Here is a 26395-nt window from a genome sequence, read left to right on the forward strand (position 1 = left end):
CCTCTCGGATTTTGAAATAAACGAGAACTCTATGAAAATAAACACTAACTACCTGATCAGGTGGTGACACAATGGATAGAACATCAGCCTGGGATGCAGAGGACCCAGGTTCAAAGCCCTGAGGTTGCCAGCTTGAATGCGGTCTCATCCAGCTAGAGCACGGGCTTACCAGCTTGAGCACAGGGTTCCTGGCTTGAGCGTGGGATCATAGACATGACCCCATGGTTGCTGGCTTCAACTCAAAGGTTGCCCAAGGTCATTGGCTTGAGCCTAAGGTCACTGGCTTGAGCAAGGGATCACTGGGTTGGCCTTGGTCAAGGCACATATGAGAAAGCAATCAATGAACATCTAAGGTGCCACAACAAAGAATTGATGTTTCTCATCTCTCTCCCTTCCTGTGTGTCTGTCCCTATCTGTCCTTCTCTCTGTCTCTATCTCTGTCTCTCTCACTTAAAAAAAAGCAAAAGAAAATAAATGCCACCTACTAAGAATTACATATTCCACAAATACCAATTCTTACATTTCCATAGGAGGCATCAAATAAAATTTGCCGTATAAAGAATCTTGGTTATGCTCAAGTGAAGAACAGAACAAAGCCTGGAATCTTTTTGCAGACATGGTTAGAGTGGTAATTGTTCTAAATGGGTTTGATGAGTTTGTTTGAATGTGCTCCCTGGGAGACCTCGGCCTTTGGTTCTGAGAATGACAGAACCTGAAGGATTTCAAGGATGAAACATGGAAAGGATACCTTGCTCTCACTCTGTCTTCTTAGACAAAATGAAGCTTATGAGCTGAACAAAATAGCTACGGAGTATGATCAGTCTAAAGAAAACAATTTCTACAGCCCCAATTTTCAACAGCAGCAAAAAATCATTTTCCTTACTAAACATGTATATTATAGGATGTTTGCCAGTATTGACATGGCCTACTTTAAATCTACAATGTACTGGGGATAAAGAATAATCAAGAAATTGTTAGGCAATTGTTGAGCACTCGCTGCTTACTCAGCTTTGGGCTGGGCCCCCAAAAGGTTTAAAATTGTCCCAGATCTCAAAGAATTTATAATAAATCATCCCTGAATAATGCTACTAAAATGGTGTATGATGTTTGTAGAACACTATGCCTGAAGATGATTCTTGACTTTGTGCTTATAGTTTAGAATTTATTTTATAGTTTTCTGAACTGCAAGTCATCAAACACTACTGCTCTTTTAAGAGCTCCATAACTCCTTGGAAACATGGCTGAGAGCCACAGAGGATATCTGGCCACTCAACAGGGGATTTCTTTGTACATACACATAATTTATCCAGAGCTGCTTTCTTTCACTGAAGACACTTGGATGGAGTATGAAGATATAAATCTCAAACCCAGACAATGAGACCATTTAGTCACCTGCTCAGAAATCTATTTTCAGAGAGGGGAGAAAGAGGCAATGGAGGAAAGAAGGAAGGAAGGAAGGAAGGAAGGAAGGAAGGAAGGAAGGAAGGAAGGAAGGAAGGAAGGAAGGGAAGGAAGGAAGGGAAGGACGGAAGGAGAAAAAGAAGGAAGGAAGGAAGGAAGGAAGGAAGGAAGGAAGGAAGGAAGGAAGGAAGGAAGGAAGGAAGGGAGAGAAAGGGAAGAAAAAGGAGGGGGAAAGCTTGTAAGAAAAACTAAACTTTGAGGTGTCTTCTTATATGTGTGATTATTGTCAGGGCTGTGAATGTATGTATGTTATAATCAAGGAAGAAAATAACATGAATCTTAAAGGTAAATCCAAAACCTCTTTTCTTTAGTGTTTAAAGGAATTTTGTGAAGTTACCAAGGACTACACAGACACTACTTGAAACAGAAGTGAGGGGAAGGGGATCCCACCTCTACTTAAATTGCCTCTTAATCAGGAAAATACAGGATTTTTACTTTACACAGTCCCTGTTAGAAAAACCACTGGCTTAATCCTAAATATTCAGCTTTCTGTTGTATTGTGTCATCTTCATATTTGAACATTCAGAAAATTGTGTTTTTAGTTGATAAAAACTAGACACAATTTACAAATTTCTGGAAAACACAGATAAATTTATTACCATTTAGTCTTAAACTATTCAAAATTTTTAAATAATCATCAGTGCACTTTCTCAAAGATAATATATGTGTATGGGTATGTGCACCATAAATCAAACAGATCAGACGCAGTAAGATTCATGAATAGATGGTCACAGCTGTAAAATAAAGCCGTTCATTCTGGGACTTTTTTCACATGTCAGTGTCAGCAGTTTAGAAATATTCAAGGTATCCATCAAAGTATTTTTGTTATGAATTGAATGAGCACCTTAGCGTGGAGGAGGAGAGCAGACCAACGTAAAACCATTGAACCTGACAGTTGACTCTTGGGAATGAGAGCTTCAGGCCAGATTTGCATTATTCAGTACCTATCTTTGAGAAATCCCAGGGACACCTATTTTATCACCTGTGAAAAAGGTCAGCTTGGAGAAAAGAGGATCAGAGAGACTTCCCTTAAACATCCTCTTTTCTCTCTCAAACTGCTACTGTGACAGGACGCTGCATGGACATTCTACTAAAAAGATGTCTCCTAATCATGCTGCTAAATTTATCAAAATTAATCTAATGTACCAAAGGATTAAGGTGATTATGGTAATGCAGGCAGCCAAGTTCTTCTGTGAAACACAGCCTATCAGTCCTTTCTCCATTTCAATTCCTATTCCATTAACGCTGCTCGTGAACTTGATTTATAAATACAGCGTTGACTACCATAAAATCGTCATTCCCTCCATCTATTTATGGACAATGGTAGCAATGTCTTTCTCTCTTGCTGGCCACCTTTGTTGAAGAGTTCCTAAAAGGTTGCTTCCTTTCTTTCTCAGCTCATTAGAAAATGCCAGCAGGGCAGCAGGCTGGCATCTTCTGAGGAATGTGCAGTCCGTGCCTCGCATCTGCCCCCTTGCACCAGCTCGGTGTCTGGAAGGTTCAGCAGTTGTTCTGAAGGCTTGGGGTGTTTATCTCCCACAGGCAGCTGAGCTGCCTCCCATTTCATGAGCAGAGCAGTGGAATGCAGTGGAAGAGACCCAGGCCTCTGGCCACCCAGATCAGAGAGTTTTGTGTTGAGGTCCCTATATGGTTGTGTTAGACTGAACGACGGGCTCAAGTCTGTCTTTGTTCCTTGTTTGGGAAGCAAGTGGGAGGGGAGCCAGCCAAGGGGCTATATAACCCTTCAGCGTCAGCTTCCCTGAACATCACCCAGAGCCAAGAAGCCCAGCCAGCACTGTCAGGGTAAGTGGCACTGCCCAGGGATGTGACTTACAGATTCCAGCAGCTCTGATGTTACCCAGTATCGTCAGACGCTGTCCAAAGGGAATTGGCTGGCTCATGCACTTTGAAATTTTTGAATGAAGACTGTACTACTAAAATGATTGTAACTTTTAGCTTTAATTACCTAACATTAGAAAGAAGACAGCTTGATGTGGGGGAGGAGAGGAAGAGGAAAATGAAATGAAATCTTGGTGTTACCTATAAAATCTGCTTATACTAAAACCAACAGCCCAGATCTTGTAACACATTTCAGGGATGCAACCTAGCTCTTTGCATTTTTATAATTTGCATAAGACATGTTTATTTATATTTAGGCATGGGAAACTCCAGTATTTGGGGTTCAGATGTGGTGTGGGGTATCTTTGTTGGACAGAATTTTTGCTGAAGCAAAGGTATCCGGAAGTGGATTTTCGTTGCCTCGTCTTTGGTATTGGCTGTTGTTTATTTCCTCTTGGGTTCCTCCGGCTCTAATTGGCGGTGTCTTCAGTGGGAAAGGTGTGTCTGTTGAGCAGGTCTGTTGGTGTACTTACTTTAACAGAGCTCAGCAGGAAACCAGCTGAATCTTTCTCTGCAAATAAAGAGGGGGGTGCAGAGCGAGCATCTGACAGCTGTTTGTGCTTCAGCCCGCCAGAAGTCTGGTTTGCATTTCTCTCAGCCTGCTGAGGCTTGCGGGGCTGTGCAGCCAGCCCTGCCACCCCAGGCTGAACCGCGCTGAAATCAGGGCTTGGCAGCTTCAGCCCCAAACTGGGAGTTTTCACGCTGAGATTTTTTCCTTCCATTTTGTGGCTCATGTCTAAATATGGTTTGCTTTTTTAAGACCCGATGAGCTGGGAACGGCAACATTCTCCCCCACCCCCACCCCTACTAGCTACTCATTTTTTGGCACAAGATGCACTCAGTCAGAGCAAACCCCCTGACCTGGGTGCAGTTCCAAAAGCAGACATTCGAGTGTGCTTTACCTAATTAGGAAATGCTGTGCTCCAAACCATCTTGCTCACGCAGGTTAGATAAGCGTTGTAAACCACTGAGCCAGCTTCTTTCCGGCAACACAGAGACCTCTTGTGTAATGACAGTGCTCCTTTTAGAGATGACGAAACCCCTCTGGGACATTTTTGTTTTATTTTATTTTATTTCTAAAGTACGTTTACTGCATCCTGAGATTTTTTTTTCCTGCATGGTAGCTGATGCTGAGGGTCAGCCTGCTTTTTTTTACAGCATACTCAGAAACTCCCGCAAACCCTCCCTGCCCGACAAAAGGGTTGTTAAGGACGTGTATTCATGCTGAACATCCCATCATATTGTTCAAGTGTCCTATTCCAAATATTTTATCCTGTTTTCAGCTCTTCCTTTTGGCTTGCAAAGTCTGCTTAGCACACTCAAAGATGGGATGCTGCCATCCCTGTGCCGGCACCTCCAGCAAGCGCCTTGGACTCTTGACTGCTCCTCTGATTGGTCTCCCTTCCAGCCACTTCTCACCTCTTTCCAGCCTTCTCAATCTGCTAGGAAAGGAGCCGGATCGCTCAAAGGCCCCACATAGTGCAGTGTCTGGAAAGCAAAAGGAAGGGTGAAAAAGAAAGGGCAAGCCATTTATTTACAAGGCATGGTTTTTCATTCTTACAAATGGACCCCACAAGTTGAGGGTTTTCATCCTAAACCCAAAGGCAGCGTGGAGAGAAAGCAAAGACTAGCAATGATAATAATCATATAATGACGTTAATGATAATCATTGTAAAACAAGTATTTATTGAGAACTCACAATATATAGGACACTAAAAATAATTTTAAATGCTTTAAAAAAAATCTACTCCTTATAAGAACTCTATGTGATGTGTACTGATACTCTTGCTGTTTTATAGATAAACTGTTATTTAGAGAGGTTAAATAATTTACTAAGCCATCCAGCTTCTAAGTGGTGAAACCTGAATCCCAAACCAGGCAGTCTGACTCCAGAGTCCAACCCTATCATGATTGGCGTTTGTAATCTCCTTTGTCCTAACTTGACCAGTTTGGGAATCTTGGATAAATCACTTCAAGTCCTTGACTCTTGGTTTCCTTGCTAGTTAGTTGGAGAGATAACAGTGCATGCCCTGCATTTTAAAATATAGCCTCTCAATTGAGGTTTATGTTCTTTGTCAAGGGTCATGTGACATGAGGCCCTGCTGTGGAAGTTCTAGGTGTTTGAAAAAATGCGGCACTGAGTTTATGGGAATGTCCAGGGGTCTCAAACTCGTGGCCCGTGGGCCGCATGCGGCCCGCCGAACAATTTTGTACTGATTTTTTTTTGTTTTCAACTGCAGTGAGAAAAGTGTTGCGTAACAGTTGCCTTTTGTAGACCTAGTGTGGCCCGCCAAACGGCTGTGATCTTGCTCTGCGGCCCACATGCTGAGTTGAGTTTGAGATCCCTGGTAGCAGAACTCCAGCTGTAATAGCTTCTAGTCTTTGCTTCCCAGAAATTTCCTTAAAAGAGTTAAAAATGTTCCTTAAATTTTTTTTCTTAAAAGAGTTGCCTTTTACATCTAGGTGTAGGTGTGCAATGAGTTCACCAATTTAGAAGAATCTTCCTCGACTTGAAATCCTAAGATCTCAAAGTCAGGCAGGGAACTCTGGGTGTCCCTCTCTTAACAGGGTATTTCCACCTAATTCTGCTGGAAAAAAATGGAAAGGAATCTAGATTAAAAGCCAAGGGGTAGCCCTGGTTCAATTCTGCCTCTAATGCCTTACTTGCCCTTGAGCAAATCTTACCCTTGGTTGTTTTTTTTTATTTGCTAAAATAAGGGCATTGGACGAAAATGTTCTCTAATAGGCTTTCAATTTCCCAAACCTGTAAATTGGATTTTTTTTTTTTGCTCCAGCCTTTCCAATTTTGTTATAGGATCCAAGCCTAAGGGTAAAATATTTAAAATATTGTTTTATTACTTAAAAAATACATGTTCATCTCTAGCCAGATAGCTTGTTGGTTAGAGGATTGTCTCAAAGCACAGATGTTGCTGGTTCAATCTCCGGTCAGGGTACATGCAGAAACAGACTGATACTCTTGTCTCTCTCTCTTTCTTTTTCTCTCTCTCTCCTTCCCTTTCTCTCTCACTAAATAAAAATAATAAAAATTTTTTTTTAAAAAAGAATACATGTTCAATCCAGAAAATATTACAGACCCCATGGAAGACAATTAAAAACACCTACAAAACCCACTACTTCAAAATAACCCCCATCAGCATCCTGGTTAAAACAATTAATCTTTTTGTAATGTATAAAAATGCACTTTGAACGGGATCATACAGTGTTACTCTCTCTAACCTATTATTCTTACATAAGAATATACCTATAAGCCCTGACAGGTTGGCTCAGTGGTAGAGCTTTGGTCCAGTGTGTAGATGTCCCAGGTTCGATTTTCAGTCAGGACACGCAGGGGAAGCAACCATCTGCTTTTCTAACCCTCCTCCTCCCCCTTCCTCTTTTTTTCTCCCCACTGTCCTACAGCCATGGCTCATTCAAGCAAGTTGGTCCCAGGGGCTGAGGATAGCACCATAGCCTCACCTCAAGTGCTAAAATAGCTTGGTTGCTGAGCAACAGAGCTATGGCCCCGGATGGACAGAGCATTGCCCCATAGGAGGCTTGCCAGGTGGATCCTGGTAGAGACGCATGTGGGAGTCTATCTCTCTACCTCCCCACCTCTCACTTAATATAGGGGGGGAAAAAAGAATATACCTATAGCTGATCCTTTTATCTTTCTTAATGGCAGCAAAGTATCCTACTGCTTAATCTGTAATTTACTTGTTGGACTTTCAGGTTAGCCATGATTTTTATTAATGGAGAAAAACTTCAGCCCCTAGAATTTAAAGCACCTTCTTATTAGAAAGTTTTATTGGTCCTAATGTTTTTCCAAGGATAAAATAAAAGTCCCCAGGATTCAAAAAAAAATGTTTTCTATTAAACATTTTACATTAACTATTTCAGCTTTCCAGGCCCTGGCTGGTTGGCTCAGTGGTAGAGCGTCGGCCTGGCGTGCAAGGGGTCCCGGGTTCGATTCCCGGCCAGGGCACACAGGAGACGCGCCCATCTGCTTCTCCACCCCTCCCCCTCTCCTTCCTCTCTGTCTCTCTCTTCCCCTCCCACAGCGAGGCTCCATTGGAGCAAAGATGGCCGGGGTGCTGGGGATGGCTCCTTGGCCTCTGCCCCAGGCGCTAGAGTGGCTCTGGTCGCAACAGAGCGACGCCCCGGAGGGGCAGAGCATCACCCCCTGGTGGGCAGAGCATCGTCCCTGGTGGGCGTGCCGGGTGGATCCCGGTCGGGCGCATGCGGGAGTCTGTCTGACTGTCTCTCCCCGTTTCCAGCTTCGGAAAAAAAAAAAATTTCAGCTTTCCAACATTTCCAAAATTTTACATGCTGTTTATCCTTCAAAATCTACATTAAAAAAATTTTTTTTAAAGTTATAACTTTTAAAAATGTGAATTTGGGTGCATACGGACAGCAAATTTCAAACAAGTCTTTAATATATGACGAGTGACTTGCCCCTGTCAATATCTGGCCTCATAGTCTGTTATTTCTATCTGTGCTCCATAGTTGTTCATTCATTTGCTCATTTAGTAAACTTTTAAAGGGCCAGCCACTGGACTAGAGGTCAGCTGTATGAACATGGAAGTCAGAGTTTTGACTTATAAAAAGGTAGCAGTCTAATTAAAGTACTTTGAGATAAATGCTGTGTTAGATAAGGGTCAGGCGAGAGTGCTCTAAGAAAGCAGAGGAGGGTCCCCAAACACAGCCTGAAAGATGGGAATGGTTAGATAAGCATCACAACTGCTAGATTACAGCTGGGGCAAACTTCCTGTTTCCTGCAGGACCTTGTGACGTGGGTCCAGCCAAGATGTGTGAAGAAGAGGACAGCACCGCCCTGGTGTGTGACAATGGCTCTGGGCTCTGTAAGGCTGGTTTTGCTGGGGACGATGCTCCCAGGGCCGTTTTCCCATCCATTGTGGGACGTCCCAGACATCAGGTGAGCAAAATTCTATTTGGAACAGAGACAAACAGGGCTTGCTTGCTGCCCAGAAATTATGTAAATTTTCTAAAATATTCTTCTGATGATTAATGGCAAGGAACAAGTGCCAATATCATACACAACATAGATTATCTGTTGGGTGTCTATCAGATATAAGTCTGCCCCTTTTTCATAAGTTCTTTTTTGTTTAAATATAATCATTATCATCCTCATCATCATCATCATCTTCAGAAATACTGACAAGTTACCTGATGCATACCATTCCTACTCTTTGGAGAGAAACTGCACTACAAGCCCAGGTCATTCATTCCTAAAGAGCTTGATGTGCCTGACCTGTGGTGGCGCAGTGGATAAAGCGTCAACCTGGAAATGCTGAGGTCGCCGGTTCAAAACCCTGGGCTTACCTGGTCAAGGCACATATGGGAGTTGATGCTTCCAGCTCCTCCCCCTTCTCTCTCTCTGTCTCCTCTCTAAAAATGAATAAAAAAAAAAAAAGAGCTTGATGTTAGATGAAAGTAAACTTTGCTACCAACTGTAATTTTACATACTGTTAGCTGTCAACAAAGTATATCTGGACAGCTACATAGTAACTTTTTACATAATGTTATGTAGAAACAAAATTTTGGTGGAAGCCACATAGTAAAAACTGAGAATTTCATCTCAGAAATTCTCATTCATATCAGCAATGCATTTTGTACATTGAGCCTAGCTGATTGATATTTGTGACTCTCAGTTTGGTGTATATTTACAAGAACAAATAATAGAAGCCTCCCCCAAGAAATAAACTCTGTCTCTGCTGAACTGTGTGCAGTGGAGATATTTTGCATAAACCGTTATTTACCGATCTGTGGTAACCATGACTATTTTGCAATTCTAGAGCAGTCTCTCTAGTGCAGTTTAAAATTCCCCTAGTGAGAATTCCTTTTTCTTTTTTTAAGCAACATCTTAATGATTAAAAACATACATCAGACAGATAGATGTCTTAATGTTGGTTGGTATGGATTTATCCGTCAGAAATCAAGCACTGAATGATCATTTGTAGATATAATACTTTTGTTCATAATGGTTAAAAAATAATGTTCATATATCCTTGAGTAAGGTGGTAGGTTTAAAGTACAGTTTAAAGCATTTATAAGAGGCAAAATGCCATTTCACTTATATATAAAGTGTCATATACTCATTCAATAATCATTGCATGACAAAAATGGGCCATGTATGTATTTGTTATAGTGGCAAACCAGACAGACACAATCTCTGCCCCAACAGAGCTCATCAAGGAACACAGAAGGTAAACACCCATGTGAGGTTGTGTTACCTGTGGGGTGCTCTGCCATCTGGAGGCTGATTTGGACCTATTTTCAATCAACTGAGGGATGTTGCTTAAGAACATAGTGATCATGACTCAGCATATTGTTGTTGGTACCAAAAGAGGAACTTTGTTTCACAATAAATTAACCCTTTGCGATTGGGCTGTCATTAATTCATAAATTCTGGGAAAAGCTGACTCATTAAATCTCTTTAGGGAGTGATGGTGGGAATGGGACAAAAAGACAGCTATGTGGGCGATGAAGCACAAAGCAAAAGAGGCATCCTGACCTTGAAGTACCCGATAGAACATGGCATCATCACCAACTGGGACGACATGGAAAAGGTACTGAAGCTTGGCTGCAGGTTGAGCCCGCCGCTGTGGGCCCTATTCATACCATCATGCACTTTTACGTGTTAATGTTTATTCTAGATTATCACTGAGAAAACAAATCCTGAAATATTTCTTTAAAAAAAACAAACAAAACAATTTCCTTGCCTAACAGTGTTTATAAACTAACTAGTGGAAGGCAGTGCTGTGAGAACAGTTGTCCTTTGCCAGCAGTAGGAATTCACAGTCTATTGCTCAGTCAAGTGGATTACCTGCTAGGACCTGCATGGTCCGAGTAGCAGCCAAGAGGCTGATCCTTCTTTCATCAGAGGCTCATGGCTCTGCATCTTAGTGCAATGCAGGTAAAGAACAATTGAAGAGCTGGGAGTAGCTTCACCCCACTCATTTTACTTATTTATTTATTTATTTATTTATTCATTGAAAGCAAGAAAGAGACCGAGACAGAGAAAGAGAGAGAAATGAGAGAGAGACAGGAAGAGCTATGAGAAGCATCAACTTATAGTTATGGCACTTTAGTTGGTCATTGGTGGCTTCTCATATGTGCCTTGAAGGGGTTGAGGGCTCTTGCTGAGCCAGTGACCTCTTGCTATAGCCAGCAACCTTGGGCTCAAGCCAGCAAGCCTGGCGTCATGTTGATGATCCCACGCTCAAGCCTGAGGCCACATGCTCAAGCCAAATAAGCCTGCGCTCAAGCCTGTGACCTTCGTGTTTGAAACTGGGACCTCAGCATCCCAGGTCAACATTCTATCAGCTGTACCACCACCAGTCAGGCATGCTATTCATTCTTCAAAGCTTTTCATTAACTCACTCTGAGTATTTATAAAAAAGAAAGTTTTTTAGATTTACAACAGTAATGAGGGCTGTGCTGTTGCAGATTTGGTATATTCCTGCATGTCTCTCAACATGTGGAAGCACAATAACTGACAACGTTTTCTGTTGGTTGTTATTGTTCATTTGTTTGTTTTTATTTTTAGTGATAGAGACAGTCAGGAAGGGAGATGAGAAACATCACCTTGTAGTTGCAGTACTTTAGTTATTCATTGATTGCTTGTCATACGTGCCTTGCCGGGGTGGGGGTCTCCAGCCAAGCCAATGACCCCTTGCTTAAGCCAGAGACCTTGGGTTCAAGCCAGCAACCTTGGGCTTCAAGCCAGAGACCTCTGGGCTCAAGCCAGTGACTATGGGGTCCTGTCTATAATCCCACACTCAAGCCAGTGACCCCTGTGCTCAAGCCAGTGACCTCAGGGTTTCGAACCTGGGTCTTCAATATTCCAGGTCAATGCTCTATCCACTGCACCACCACCTAGTCAGGCCTGACAAAGTTTAAAATAAATATTTTAAAAAGTATCTCTCTGTGATGGAGATAAGAGAAGTCTTTATCTCTCAAACCCATGTAAAAGAGCTAATGAAGAGATGAGTTAAATCCTAGAATTTTGGTGTTTTTTTAGGCACCACATAAACACAAGTGATGAGAGAAAAAAAAGAAGGAATAATGAGAAAGTGACATAAAAATTTTTAAATGAGGAAAATATATTAGAACCACAACATTAGGACTTTTATTTATCCACCCCATGTACACACACACACACATACACACACACTTATCAGTTTAAAATAAAAATAGTGTTGCTAGAATTTATCAGTAATAATTCTGGGTCTTCAGCTTTTTTAAAAATATGGCATTTCATTAGATTTGCTTACTCTAAGAGTCTCAATGTGTTTAATACAAAGTTGCACTGAGGAAAGTATAGTAATAGGAGTGAGAAAATATTCCTATAAATTTTCTCCACGGAGCTGCCAGCATCCCAGATGTATGCCCCTGGAGAAGATTCTTTAGAATGAATTAAGCATTTCATCATTTCTAAAATTTAAATCCAAAGTGTCCTCTTGGAAAGGGAAAGAGAAAGGTTGGTTGTTTTTTAAATGATGTTTCAGAGTAGTAAAAACAGGTAATATAACCGATAGGATTTCTTGAGCACTCTGATGCTTTTATATTATCGAAGACATTTCAGAAATCTCATTTCCTTTCCAGAAACCACGAATTCAAAACCAAAAAAACTGGAACAAGTTAAAGAGTATATACAGTTGATCTGGCTTCTGTTAATTTATAATTTTTCACCAGCAGTCCTTATTTTGTTTTAATTCTGTGTAAATAAAATATTCCTGATGCTAGTGGAGAATATTCATGCTTTTCAAAATAATCAATTTAGCCCTTTGTACAACGGTTTGTTCTTTATGGCATCCAAGGGAGGAAAGAGAAAGTAAAAACACACTGATGTCCAAAGTACATTCACACAAATGTGCTATAAATAGGCACTGGCTTTGGAAATACCTGAAGGCTAAGCATGTGCCCAGGAACGGAAGGTCCAGAGCGTGCCTGTGGAGGCAGCTCCTCCCAGGCGGCAGTGTGTGTGTGTGGGGGGGGGGGGGGGGGGGGGGGCGGGGAGGTGCAGACCGGAAGCTGGTGACCTGTGTTCGCTCAGTGTACATTGCAGAGGGAAATTTCCTTAAAGTATTAAAAATGGCAACTAAATCTTCAGGCCAACTTCATCTATTCATTCATGTTTTCACTCATTTTTCCTTTTTCTTAACTGAACGAAATCATTTCTCCATGAACATTAACTAAAATAGATGTAAAAGAGATATGATTGAATAATAACATTTACCCTGGGCCAAGCACTGGGCTAAACAGTGACGCTAGGGTTTCCCAATGACACACTAATGAAGTTTCGTGTTAGCCATGGTGAGACTGGAGGAGGAAAGGATTAACGTTTGCTTAAGTTCACACAACCCAAAAGTGGTTGAGCAGGGATCTGAACTCAGATTTGACTGGAGTTCAAGAGCAAAGCCTGTGCCCTTGACCATTACACCCTCCTGCCTGGTTTGGGTTTTTGCTCACTCTTTGATTAGCCATAACCTTTGGCACCCAGAGCCTTGGCGCTGCTGTCTCCGCATTGGTAAACATGTGAACACATAATGAGTACTCGTCACATTTGATTTGGTCCTCGTTTTATTTCACTCCTTCTGGTCCCCCTTTGAGCCCTGCAGTGCTCCCCACAACATCACGTTATTGTGTTTCTCCATCGTCGCCCTAGATCTGGCACCACTCTTTCTACAACGAGCTACGTGTCGCCCCTGAAGAGCATCCAACCCTGCTCACCGAAGCCCCCCTGAACCCCAAGGCGAACCGGGAGAAAATGACGCAGGTAAACACCCACTCCAGAACCTAGCCCCTTGGGTTTGGGCAAAGTCCAGTACAGAGCAGCCGAGAGCTGGCCCCGCCCAGCCGTTCCCTCACAGACCGACAACTTTCCAGGAGCTCGGGGGTTCCAAAGGGCGGGCACATCCCAATGGTACTCACACCCTTACTGCAGGAACTATTCCCCTTTGATCTCCAAGAGCGACAGGACATTGAAAAGATTTAATTGAAGAATCGACATGTTTAGGTGGAAAACTTCTAAGAAGAAGTCGTTTCAAAATGCAGGATAACGTACAGTGGAGAGTTTTGGTTCTGGGGTCAGACAGATCTGGGCTTGAATACTGGATCTGTCACTTATTAGTCAGTCGTGTGAGTTTAAACAAGCTATTTAATTTCTCAGAGCCTCAGTTTCCTTATTTAAAAGTTGAGAATATTTCTGAACCTCTGTACCCTGACTGATTAATGTTACCCCATTAAAATTAATTTAAAAAAAGAATAAAAGTTGAGAATATTAATATTATAGTATTCTTTGTCAAAAGCTTGATGTGAAGATTAGGGAGGCAAATGTTAAGTATGTACTTTGGTGTTTGGTATACTACATATTCACCACTTAATAGTTATTATTGTTGTTATAGTGACTTGTCTGAAGCTCAGACACCTTATAGCAGAAAACCATCCATTCTACCTACCAGACAAAGTATCCAGTTTGGATGAGCTCATTAATTAAAACACCTAAGATCAATTTCATGCTCACAGGGGCTCAACACTGGGCTAAGCATTTTGCATGCATTGTCTCTTTAAATCTTAAACAGTGTGTAAAGCAGGACCTACGATTACACTAATCATGTAAATTAAGGAATCGAGGCTTAAATACAAGAGGTGAGTGTCAAGGTCACACAGCTAGAAGTGGCAGAGCCTGGAATTGACTCATAATCTTTTGGGCTTGGAGAATAGTAAATGTAAAGACTGGGGAGTTGGTGGGAGGCGGGGCTCCCTGAACCTTACAGTTAACTCTCTACAGGGAAACACCTGTGTGCTGGGAAATTGTTCCATGTAGCAACACAGGTTTTGATGCACATTATTGTTCCTGTGAATGGTGTGAAGGCAGAAAAATACTGAAAACTATGGCTCTCTAGCAAGTGATGTCGTACATTCTAGCAAACAGAGCTGGGAGCTGGGAGGGTTTTGCATAGGGAAAAATTGAGGCCTGTGGGCACGTCACTGTGCACAAACTTGTCAAGAGTGACTTAGAGGAGGCCTGGTTCTACTCTTGTCCCTGGACTGCATGGGGTAGGATGTTGGCATTCACACGTGGCCCTCTGTTACCAGCAGGCACTTCTTGTCTGCCAGGAAGCAGGGCTCCTTCCACTGTGGCCAGACTCTAGGGCTGGCATTGACCCAGCCACTACATAAAAAAAAAGTGGAACCTCATACAAACCACAGAACGAGGCTAATCACAACCAGTCTGAGCTTCAAGTTTAGAGGGCTTCTTTCCTTATACCAGAGAAGTCAAGGTCTGCATTCATCAGCGAGAGGGCACTTTCTTGAACATTATTGCTAAGACTGGCAGCATCACTAACTTAGTTCTTTGGATTGCTTTGCAGATTATGTTTGAGACATTCAACGTCCCAGCCATGTATGTGGCTATTCAGGCGGTGCTGTCCCTCTACGCCTCTGGACGTACAACTGGTAGGTGCCAGGGAGGAATGAGAGCCTCCACTGAATACGCCGTCAGTTACAGGCTTTGATGGTTATAAATGTGTAGGTTGCAATGACGAGGGTTACATAGAATTGACAGGGCTGACCCCAGCCCCAATAGTCTTCTTGTCACTTTTAAAAATGAGCCCTTAAGCTCATAATGCCAGCAGAACTTCTATTGTTTCTCTCGTCCTATTCTTTCTTTTCCCCAAACCGTGTTCTCCCTCTCCTATTCTACCAAATACTTTCTTTTTTTCAAATAACAGACTAGAAATCCCCCCTCTCTTAGACTAGCGAGTGACCACGTGCCAGCTGCCGTGGTCACCTCTTTTGTGTCCGACTGTCCCCAGGTATTGTGCTGGACTCTGGAGATGGAGTCACCCACAACGTGCCCATCTATGAGGGCTACGCCCTGCCCCACGCCATCATGCGTCTGGACCTGGCTGGCCGAGATCTCACCGACTACCTCATGAAGATCCTGACAGAGCGCGGCTATTCCTTTGTGACCACAGGCGAGGCCTGCGGGAATGAAAGGGAGAGGGCGTGGGCAGCGTGTTCTTTGTAGTAATTTACAGGACCACAGAGACTGTCCAAAGAAATGAGGCAGGGAGCCTTGCAGACGGCAGGGCCTGACTCCAGTGCCCAGAGCCAAGCATGGCTTCTTTTTTTTTTTAAACTGGGTGAAATTAAAAATTATTATACTGTTTCTTTGAGAAGAACAGTGATAATAACTATTTTTAATCCTCTCCATTGGCAAATAGAAAAGAGAGTAAAGAGACTGAAGATAGTATGCCGTGGTGAACGGCAATTTTTGGAGACATCTAGACAGGGTTTGGGGACCAATTTTGCTACTAACTTGCTGTGCAACCTTGAACAAGTTTCCCAGCCTTGCTAAGCCACAGTCTCCTCATCTGTAAAATGAGAGTAATCATGGACCATCTCTCACGTGATTGTTGTATTAAATGAGATTGTACATGTGGAACATCCAGCAATAGCCACTAGCTAGTATTAAGACCAGCCCCGCAGGCAGTGATCCATGTGTCTTCGGACTCTGAACTGGCGCCACCTGGTCTCCACCCACAAGAGGCAGAGTCGATGTCACAGAGACATTGGGACACCCTCAGTGCCCTTGGCACTAGCTGCCTGCCCTCCCCTCGCCGGTTTGGTATTATCTAAACGTTTAGATTTCTGGACGTGTCTGCGGCTTATTATAGACTCCAAGTTAGAGCCCTGAAGATGTTAATGTCTCCTTTGGGAGCAAGAGTTAAATTAATTTTATTTCTGACTCTGCTCCCACAAATAACTCCCAAGATACCGCCAAAGGGTTCCCCGGGACCCCGATAGAACCATAGCTTAGAACTTCAGGGTGCAGGAGCCTGCAAGGCATCTGCGTGCCCGCCCTTCCACACCGCCTTCAGTGTGCACCACTGGAGACCCCTGGTAGGACTGGTCCTGAGCCGGGCCTGCCTCTCGCTAGAAGGCGATGACAATGCCGAGGGTTGGAACTGGAATCTACCTGGACAAGGTGACATGGATCTCCAGAGCTTTTTGGAAATTGTGGAGGACATAAAGGGGATGCTTCAGCATAAGACTTCCAGGTCAACTGAATATCCAATATAACTAACTGTTTTTTAAAATAATTATAACAGTTATAATTGCAATCAGTTAACACTGCAAAAAGCACAACGTACAAAAGGATTTCCTGCTCTGTGCCTTTCTCTAGTCGGATATCAAACTTACACACTTTTGAAGGAACTGGTATTGTGGGAGAGACCGAGGTAGGGCAGGTGGATTTTTACCACTTGTGCAAATCCTAACGTTTGTATCTCAACAGCTGAGCGTGAGATTGTCCGAGACATCAAGGAGAAACTGTGCTACGTAGCTCTGGACTTTGAGAACGAGATGGCCACTGCCGCCTCCTCCTCCTCCCTTGAGAAGAGCTACGAACTGCCTGATGGACAAGTGATCACCATCGGGAATGAGCGCTTCCGCTGCCCGGAGACCCTGTTCCAGCCTTCTTTCATCGGTAGGCAACAGCGCCCCGCCTGGGAAGGGGAGCCCACCCTATCCTCCCCTACTCAGCCAGCCTTTGACCACCAGGACTCTTCTGAGTGTGGGGACATGTGACAGGGCCACAAGAACCAAAAACATTTCTAAACCAGGGCAAGGCAGAGAGTGTCACATTTTTCAAGTGAAAAGACTTAAGAAGGCCAGGAAAGGAGTCCCCCCCATTCCAGAAAACACTATATTGTAGTTACGCCACAAGCATTCTTGGTGTGTGGTATAGGGTGAAAGAGTCAATTATTTGTGCTTAGGACAGAGTGGAGCCACCGGGTGTATGGGAAGAGTGTGCTGAGTGCTGAGACTGGGCAGTGGTAAGGGAGAGAACAATGGAAGGTCCTGCTTCCACATTAGCACTGACCTAGATAGAGGGAAAGGTTGGCACAGCTATTTACAGAGGGCAGGCTCTGGGAGGGGTGAGACTGGGTTTGAGTGTTAGTTCTACTTTCATGCTCCTGGGACTGTCACTTAACTTCCCTAAGTCTCATTTTTTTTTTCACCTAGAAAATAAGGATTATGACAGTGTCTAGGTTGTGGGGTGGCTGTGAGAATTTCATGAGATATGTGTGGAGCACTTAGCTCAGCGACTACGCAAAACAAGTGCACAATAATTATTAGATATTGCCAGTAATTCATAGTTAAGTATTGCCCTGGCCGGATAACTCGGTTGGTTAGAGCATTGTCCCGAAGCGCAGAGGTTGCTGGTTCGATCCCCGGTCCAAACACATACAGAAACAGCTGGATGTTCCTGTTTCTCTCTCTCTCTCTTTCTTCCTCTCTGGCTAAAATAAAAAAAATAAATAACAATTAAAAAATAAAATGTTAGTATATTCCTTTTTTTTTTTTTTTACAGGGACAGAGAGAGAGTCAGATAGAGGAATAGATAGGGACAGACAGACAGGAACTGAGAGAGATGAGAAGCATCAATCATCAGTTTTCCATTGTGATGCCGTAATTGTTCATTGATTGCTTTCTCATATGTGCCATGACCACGGGCCTTCAGCAGACCGAGTAAACCCCCCACCCCCGCTCGAGCCAGTGACCTTGGGTCCATGCTAGCAACCCCGGGGTCTCGAACCTGGGTCCTTCCGCTTCCCAGTCTGATGCTCCATCCACTGCGCCACCTCCTGGTCAGGCTCCATTTTTTAAAAAATAGTTAAATGTTATTATTACTATTAGTGTTAATAATACTAATAATAGTATCATTACTATTAGTATTAGTATTTTATTATTATTCATCCCTGAACTGCAAAAGATGATGGGCCATCTAGACATTCTTTTCAAAAGACCCACATCAGCCCTGGCCAGATAACGTAGTTGGTTAGAGCTTTGTCTCAAAGTATAGAGGTTGCTGGTTCAATCTCAGGTTTGGGAACCTGTAGAAACTGATAGAGATGTTTCTCTCTCTCTCTCTCTCTCTCTCTCTCTCTCTTTCTCCTTTTCTCTCTTGCTGAAATCAATAAATAAAAAAGAAATTATCAAAAGACCCACATCAGAAATCAACAAAAAGTTCAAATAAAATAATATTATTAAGATTGAAGAAAAATGAGTCTCTGTTTAAATAGGATAAAGGACTTTTCTAATTATTCAGCACCATTTTGCTTTAACGGGTGAGAACAAGGCAGCGGCCAGAGAGAGCCTTGGTCTCAAGAGTTCCGAGCAATGGCTGTGATACTGGCTCCACATGGCACCTTCTACAGGAGCCTCAAGGCTTTGCTCCTGGTTTAGACCGTGCATAGTAGTGAGTCTATTAAAATTCAGTGACATATGTTGTAGCCGCCCCCTCCTCCCAGAGGTGCTACAGCCGGCCTCCTCAGCAGACAAGAAGTAGGATAACATGAAGCATTACAAGGACCTTTCGGTCTCTAAGATGGTTGTTCCTAGATTAGTATGTCTGCTAGCCTCAGTCTCTGGAAGTCTGGAAGATCTTCCACATCATAGATCTTTCATATCTGACCTCGGTTTTGCACACCAACCAAGGACCGTGGCTCATGTCTCTTTTCCAGGGATGGAGTCTGCTGGCATCCATGAAACCACCTACAACAGCATCATGAAGTGTGATATTGACATCAGGAAGGACCTCTATGCTAACAACGTCCTCTCCGGGGGCACCACCATGTACCCTGGCATTGCTGACCGCATGCAGAAAGAGATCACGGCCCTGGCACCCAGCACCATGAAGATCAAGGTAGTAACAGGCCCCGCGGCCATGCTGCTGCTGGCACCTACCTTCTCACCAGCCATGCCTCTTTAGAAACCTCATCTTAGTCACGTGTGCTCATGGGTTTCAGGACTAGGCAGTGGGTCCACGTCCACAAGTTCCATACCTTATAGGATGTAAGGCAATCCAGTTCATAAGAGAAATTGAATTATCTTACACAAAATTTCATCTATAATTATCGTCTATCAGCTGCTTTCACCTGAGCAGTCCATGTGCCTATTTCTCTTTAAAATATATATTTTGTTGTTTCCTCATCACAAAATAGAGCATTTTATATGTAGAACATTTTTTAAAATTACAGAGGAGCCAGACATATTTCTAAAGAGGTTTAAGCCTTAGAGATTCAATAACATATACTCCCCTTTTACTGCTAACTGTGGTCACATCTCAGTGACCAGGAGTGAGAATTTGATTTCCATGTCTCTGCCTGGCGCACCGTTTGATATAGCGGCTCAAAAGCAGAGAATAACTCCAGATGACCGAGCTCACTCCCTGGGGCACGCAGGACCCCTGTACTATTTGAGTTTTCAGCCCCAGTCAAGGGAATTCAGAGATTAAACAGAGGTCAGTCTGTGGAGGCAGCCTTAGATGTGAGCGGTGACTTCTCAAACGCTGTTTTTATTCTGTGACATCAGAAGGCCACGCTGGGACCCTCTGACCCTCAAACACGAAATAGGAGAAGGGCAGTCCAGGTGCAGATCACACACATTAGAAGTATCCAAACAAGTTCTGTTATTCGCACTCCCTTCTCTTTTTTAGAAAGGGTATGCAGGTCACATAAAAGCGGCTGAGACAGAAGCATGCTCTCTCTCTGTAGTTCGGGCTCTAAAGGACTGCAGGCGGAGAGAAGAGACTGTTTCCTGAGGGCTGGTGTTTCTTGATGCCCCTGTAATCTGCTCTTAGCCCCTTTTCCTCCCACGTGGAAGGGAGGAAGATGAAACCAGCCGCTGGGCTCCCTGACAAAGCTGCCCAAGTTGGGGCTATATATTACAGAGAGAGGCTGTGGCTTGGGTCAAGTACTTCCTAGTTCTCCAAACCTGGTTTCTTGATTAGAAATGAATGTGGAACTTTTGACTCCAGTGTGGTAAGAGAAAACTGTTAAAAACCTAGTACGGCACGATCATGACATTAGGGGAAAGAGAAACTGGGTGAGGGGTCTACAGGAACTCCATGCATTACCTTTACCACTGTTCCGTAAATCTAAAATTATCTCAAATAAAAGGGTTACTTCTAAAATATAACAAAACCAAATCAAAAACACCTGGGAGAGGTCCGAGTTGTTATATGGGGTCTGATGTGTACACATCTAGTATGAGCTAGGCCAGTTACTTAAACCTCTCTTAGTCTCTGTTTCCTCCTCTGTAGTATGAGAGTAATGTAATACTTACTCTTAGAAGTGGTTATGAAAACTAAATGAGATAATACGTGTTCGGACAAATGCTTAATATAGTGCCTGGTAAATAATAAGTGTTCAGCAAATACTAACTACTCATATTAAAAATAAATGTGCAACCAGAGCTTTGTCTAAACGGAAATTAAACCTTCTTACCATGATTTCAGAAACACCTTCTTTGTTTGGATGACATATTCATACTCATTTCTATCCAAGTATCCAAGTCTGGAGTGAAATTTGAAATTGCTCAACTGTGGCCATTTTGGAGGTTGCTGCAAGTAGATAAGACCCCTGGCCTGATTCACTGCACTGTGTATCTAAATCATTCATTAGTTAAGATTAGCATGCCCTTGCTTGTCAAGCCTGTGCAGTGGAGAGAGCCAGCCAGTGCAGCTCACCAGGGACCCATCCCAGGGAAATGGTCATCCCAACAGGGACTCCTGAGCCCCTCACTGTTATCTCAGTGCAGCTTAGTGGACTTAATCAGGTGGGAAAAGACTTGCATAGTATAAGTTCTGGCACAATCAAAATCTCTCACTGAGACGCTGATGGTTGTTAGTATAGAAAGCATGTCATGCTGAGTTCTGAGACACAGCTTCTGGAAATCAAAGACATCGGGGCTCTTCATTGGAGACCTTGCAGGATTCGGGGACAGCTTTCAGTTTGCCCAGCAGTAGACTGAATGTGGTAGAGGTGTTATGGATGCTTTGGAATAGATTGTGTAAAGGAAGCCAGAAAAACAAATGTGCTCATTGAAGGATCTCTAAATCCAGAAGCTATTCACACCCCCTTGGGTTAAGGGCTAGGGTCAGGTTAAAGGTTAGGCATCTGACAGCCCAGACTGTCCCCAGTGTCCGTGAAACCTCAGCCAGATGCACCAAATCCGGACCCTGGAGAAAGCCCAGGCCCTGCCCTAGTGCACTAATGGCCTTTCTTTCTCATGCTGACCACAGATCATTGCCCCTCCGGAGCGCAAATACTCTGTCTGGATTGGCGGCTCCATCCTGGCCTCTCTGTCCACCTTCCAGCAGATGTGGATCAGCAAACAGGAGTATGACGAAGCCGGGCCATCCATTGTCCACCGCAAATGCTTCTAAACTACTTCTCTGCTCTCTTTGTCTCTAGCACACAACTGTGAATGTTTTGTGGAATAATGCCTTCAATTCTTCTCCATATCATTCCTAGCCAAAGCTCTGACTCATTGCCTATGTGTTTTTTAATAAATCTGAAATATGTTACCTGTAACCTGTGTAGCCTTGCCTCTGATCAGCACCCAGATGTCACACACTTCTGTTTCTTTGACCTCACCCGTTGCAGAGTAGCTCCCTCTACTGGTGCAGCCAAGTACATGACACGATTAGTATGCGTACGCTTCCCAGGAAAGGGTAGAATCATGTTAATACAGGAAGTTCCAACTAAATGCTGTTGGTGGAAAGAATTTGTAAATACACAGGAGATATATATAAACATACATTAAAGTAATATAATAGTATAAATAGTATAAAGTAATATAATAGGATAATCCACACTGCCTTTACACCTTGCTGTGTATTAATTGTTTTCTTAAAGTCTAAGTCTAATGGGTGTGTGTATATGTGTGTGTACATACATTCATACATATACATACACATATATATGATTTTAATATATATAACGTACTAAAATCTCATTACACATCTGGATCATTTGTTTCCTTTCTCGTGATCAATATCTGTCTCTGAAAATGGTGCTAACAATGTATTTACACCAGAAGGGATGGGACAGATAACAATACTTTACAAGGACCGTTGATGTCAATAATCATACTAAAGATTTTACACATAACCTCACTTATTTGGTCTTCAGAACTATGTGGTGAAAATATGAGTATCGTGCCCATTTTATAGTTGAAGCAACAGAGCCACCCACTTCAACTTCTCTTTTACCCTTCTGACCTGGGAGGAATAAAGATGTCTAAAAACATCTTCTAGCAGGGGAACTGCTCGTCCTTCTGTGTGCAAAAACTGAGTGGGGTCAGCAGCCCCTGGCTGTCCCTGGGAGTGAGGGCTTTCTGTCCAGGGCAACATCTCACTGTGGCGATCTCAGGGCCCAAGACTGAATGCCTATTTGGTCTAAAGCTTCCCCTGGTCTTCTCTAGCTCTGCAGGTTGAACAAATTAGGATTAATACTACAAAGAATAAGAGCTGGCATGTGCTGGCTACCTATCATGAGCAGATACTGTAGCAAGCCCTTGATATTAGGGCCTCATTCTATCCTACAGCAGCCCTATAGAGGGGTATTATCGCTGCCTTTTTACAGATGAAGCAACTGAGGTTAGGAGTGGTTAGGAAATATACCTGATATGATCCTTGAGCTTGTCTCCCAACCCAGACTCAGCCACTAGGCCAGCATTTCTTAAAGCACAGGACACGCGGGCCAACCCCATCAGGGGCTCATTTTAAATGGGCAGGTTCCTGGGCTTTATCCAAAGCCTGCTGATCTAGAACCTCTGGAACTGAGGTTAAGAACCTGAGTTTTAATCAGACCTCTCTGATGATACCTTTACACCACAAAAATTGAGAACCACTGTAACATGCTGTGATTGAGGGAAATTTTCCAGTTGCAAATGTATGCTTATTGGGCAAGGAAATTTTATACCCACTAGACATAAACTGAAGGATTAGTGTATAGATACTTGGAACAGATCATTTTTATCATTTAAGCAAAAAGCACCAACCATTCCGGGCATGACTGCAGGACTTTATATTTGCCACTAGAGGGCACAAGCTCATTGGTAAAGGAATGAGCGCTTGGCATAGTCGCAAAGAAGCTGAAACAGGCATGGCCAGAGGTAAAGATCAGAAAAACCAGAACCATCCACTGCATGTGCTTAATGAAATGTTCTTTCTTTGTGAGCACTCAGCTACAGTGCTCACATGCTTTTTCCCTGTCCAAAGTCAATGAGTCCTCCTCTTGCTGACATAAGATGTCCAGTGACGTGAAGGGCTGGACAGGTGACAAAGTATTATCGACAGCCTTGTGTGCATCTCCTGAGGAGACAAGACCAGCGCATATAGATGTCTGCCTCCCAGTTCCTCTTCTCTCTCATAACAGCCTTCTTCTATGATCACCAATTTTCCCACAACAGGTGCATGTGACCCCGAAGACAACATGGGTTTCTAGTAAAACTGATCTACATCAAGCAGCCTTTGTTGTGAGCAGATACATGGGCAGAAGCATTACTTATTTTTTAAGTGAATAGTTCTTGGTTGTCCATGTAGCATTGGATGCACAGTCAAGCTGAGTGTGAGTCTCCTTAGTAGGATTTACAACACAAAGCAGCCTGAAGAAGGATTTCCCATCGTAGTGAGGTAGGCGGCTCTCAGGGCCAGCACAGGTCCATCTGACCAGAAACTATTGCTGCATTTAAGCTTATTCAAAAAGATATGACCAGCCCTGGCTGGATAGCTCAATTGGTTAGAGCATCATCCTGAAGCTCAGAGGTTGCCAGTTTGATCCCCGGTCAGGACACATACAGGAACAGATTGATGTCCTGTCTCTCTCTCCCTCTCTAGAAAATCAATAAAATAAACATTAAAAGGGGGGAATGGTTGGTTGGCTCAGTGGATAGAGTATCGGCCTCATGTATGGATACTCTGGGTTCAGTTCCCGGTCAGTGCATACAAGAGAAGTGACCATCTGCTTCTCTCCTCCTCCCTCTCCCCTTCTCTCCTCTTCCCCTCCTGCAGCCAGTGGCTTGATTGGTTTGAGTGTCGGCCCTGGGCACTGAGGATAGCTCGCTCGGTCCAACCATGTCAGCCTCAGGAGCTAAAAATAGCTTGGTTGATTCAATCACCGGCCTAGATGAGGGTTGCTGGGTGGACCCCAGTGGGGGCACATGCAGGAGTGCAGGAGTCTGTCTCACTGTCTCCACTCCTCTCACCAAAGGAAAAAAAAAGAAAAAGATATGACCAAAGAAAAGGACAAAAAATATGACCAAAAAAACATTAAAAAGGGACTAATGCCTGACCAGATGGTGGCACAGTGGATAGAATGTTAACCTGGGATGCTTAGGATCCAAGATCGAAACCCCGAGGATACCGGCTTGAGCAAGGGCTCACAAGATTAAGTGTGGGTTCACTGGCTTAAGCAAGGGATCACTGGCTCAACTGGAGCCCCCACACCTTGTCAAGGAATGTATGAGAAACAATCAATGAACAACTAAAGTGCCACAACTACAAGTTGATGTTTCTCATCTCTCTCCTTTCCTGTGTCTCTCTCCCTATCTTGTCCTCACTTTGTCTAAGAAGAAGGGAAGAAGGGAGGGAGGGAGGGAGGGAGGGAGGGAGGGAGGGAGGGAGGGAGGGAGGGAGGGAGGGAAAAGAAGAAAAAAGAAAGAAAGAAAGAAAGAAAGAAAGAAAGAAAGAAAGAATTAGAAATGGATATGGTCCATACCAGAGTATAAAAAGCAGATGTTTAAATAATATTTACTCCAGGGAGAGCCAAGTCAATTCAAGCAGTGTTTGAAGAGCTAGGAGAGGTATAGTGTGAATGACATAAAGAGGAAGATGGACATTAACCAGTAGCTCAGGTGAATTGTGAGGATTATAAAAGTGGAAATATATGAGGTACCAGTCAGGAGTTCAGGGGCAACCTTCCTGAGGAGTTGATGCTTAAGCAGAGGATTAAAGAGTGAGAGTTAAGTATTTCATGCCAATTCAGCAGCTTCAGTTCCAGGATCTATCTGAAAAAAACCCAAACATTAATTTGAAAGTATATATGCACCCGTATGTTCATTGTGGCATTATTTACAATAGCCAAGATATGGAAGCAATGAAAGTGCCCATCAATAGATGAATAGTTCAAAAAAAGGCTTTACAACATATATATATATATTATATATATATATATAATAGAATATTACTCAGCCATCAAAAAGAATAAAATCTTATCATTTGTAACAACATGGATGGAGAGTATTATGATAAGTGAAGTACTGGTAAGTCAGACAGGGAAAGACAAATACTATATAATTTCATTTATATGTGGAATTTAAAGAATAAAATAAACAAACAAAATAGAAACAGACTGACAAAGAACAGGCTGGTTGACAGAGAGGAAGAGGGTTGAGGGGATGGCAGCATAAAAAAGGTGAAGGATTGAAAAGTGAAAATTGGTAGTTCTAGAATGGTCACATGAATGAGACCAGGTGGATCACTCTGTAAAGTACATGATTGTCCAACCACTATGCTGTATACCTGAAACTAATACAAAATAATATATGAATATATATAAAATTTTAAAAACGAGTAAGAGTTAACTAGAAAAAGAACGGGGGGAGCAACGGGGTTGAGGTTGGGGTAGAGGACATAGGGGTACAAGGACTGTGTTCAGGGCAGAGGCCCAGAGTTGGAGAGTGTGCAGCAGCCGTGGAACTGAAGCCAGAAGCCCAAAGAACTGGACCACACATAGATCTTACAAGTGGGACTCTGACTCGACCATCATTTCCCAAAGTAGAGTTCGTAACATTTTCTCTCTGAGATGTCTGTTTTGAAATCATACGCCAGTTACAAGTAATTAGAAAAATTTGTGTGAGAAATTTGGTGTCCCTGATTCATGTGCCATTCCCAAGCATTTCATCCTTCAGGTTTAAATTCTTCATCCCATTTTCAGAAACAGATCTGGGAAGTGAATATCCAAACACTACCATCGCTTGTTTTCATTTGCTTCTGGTGGCTACAGCTATTCCAGAATGGTTTTCGTGTGGTAACTTCATGCTCCTTAAGACTGAAAGGAATATAGATGATTACAATTTGCCTGACTGGATTTGTAAACATACACTATCTTTAAGGACAACCAATGATAGAACAGACTCCAACACTGTTGTAATG

At 43.1% G+C, this 26395-nt stretch overlaps 1 protein-coding gene across 1 annotated transcript; it reads left to right on the plus strand.

Moving 5' to 3' along the window:
• The first annotated feature begins 3108 nt into the window (after window positions 1-3108).
• ACTA2 (actin alpha 2, smooth muscle) lies at window positions 3109-21770 on the plus strand. Its single transcript, XM_066243443.1, has 9 exons — window positions 3109-3264; window positions 8139-8293; window positions 9819-9947; window positions 13049-13159; window positions 14757-14841; window positions 15201-15362; window positions 16685-16876; window positions 18918-19099; window positions 21479-21770. The coding sequence occupies exons 2-9, from the start codon at window positions 8165-8167 to the stop codon at window positions 21620-21622; spliced, it is 1134 nt and encodes a 377-aa protein (XP_066099540.1). The 5' UTR covers window positions 3109-3264; window positions 8139-8164; the 3' UTR covers window positions 21623-21770.
• The last annotated feature ends 4625 nt before the right edge of the window (window positions 21771-26395 follow it).

Source organism: Saccopteryx bilineata, chromosome 9, assembly GCF_036850765.1.
Source record: "Saccopteryx bilineata isolate mSacBil1 chromosome 9, mSacBil1_pri_phased_curated, whole genome shotgun sequence".
Taxonomy (NCBI): domain Eukaryota; kingdom Metazoa; phylum Chordata; class Mammalia; order Chiroptera; family Emballonuridae; genus Saccopteryx; species Saccopteryx bilineata.

Coding starts and splice junctions, on each gene's coding strand:
- ACTA2 (XM_066243443.1), top strand. CDS start 8,165: ATGTGTGAAGAAGAGGACAGCACCGCCCTGGTGTGTGACAATGGCTCT. Junction 14,842..15,200: donor CGCCTCTGGACGTACAACTG/GTAGGTGCCAGG, acceptor GACTGTCCCCAG/GTATTGTGCTGGACTCTGGA. Junction 19,100..21,478: donor CCAGCACCATGAAGATCAAG/GTAGTAACAGGC, acceptor TGCTGACCACAG/ATCATTGCCCCTCCGGAGCG.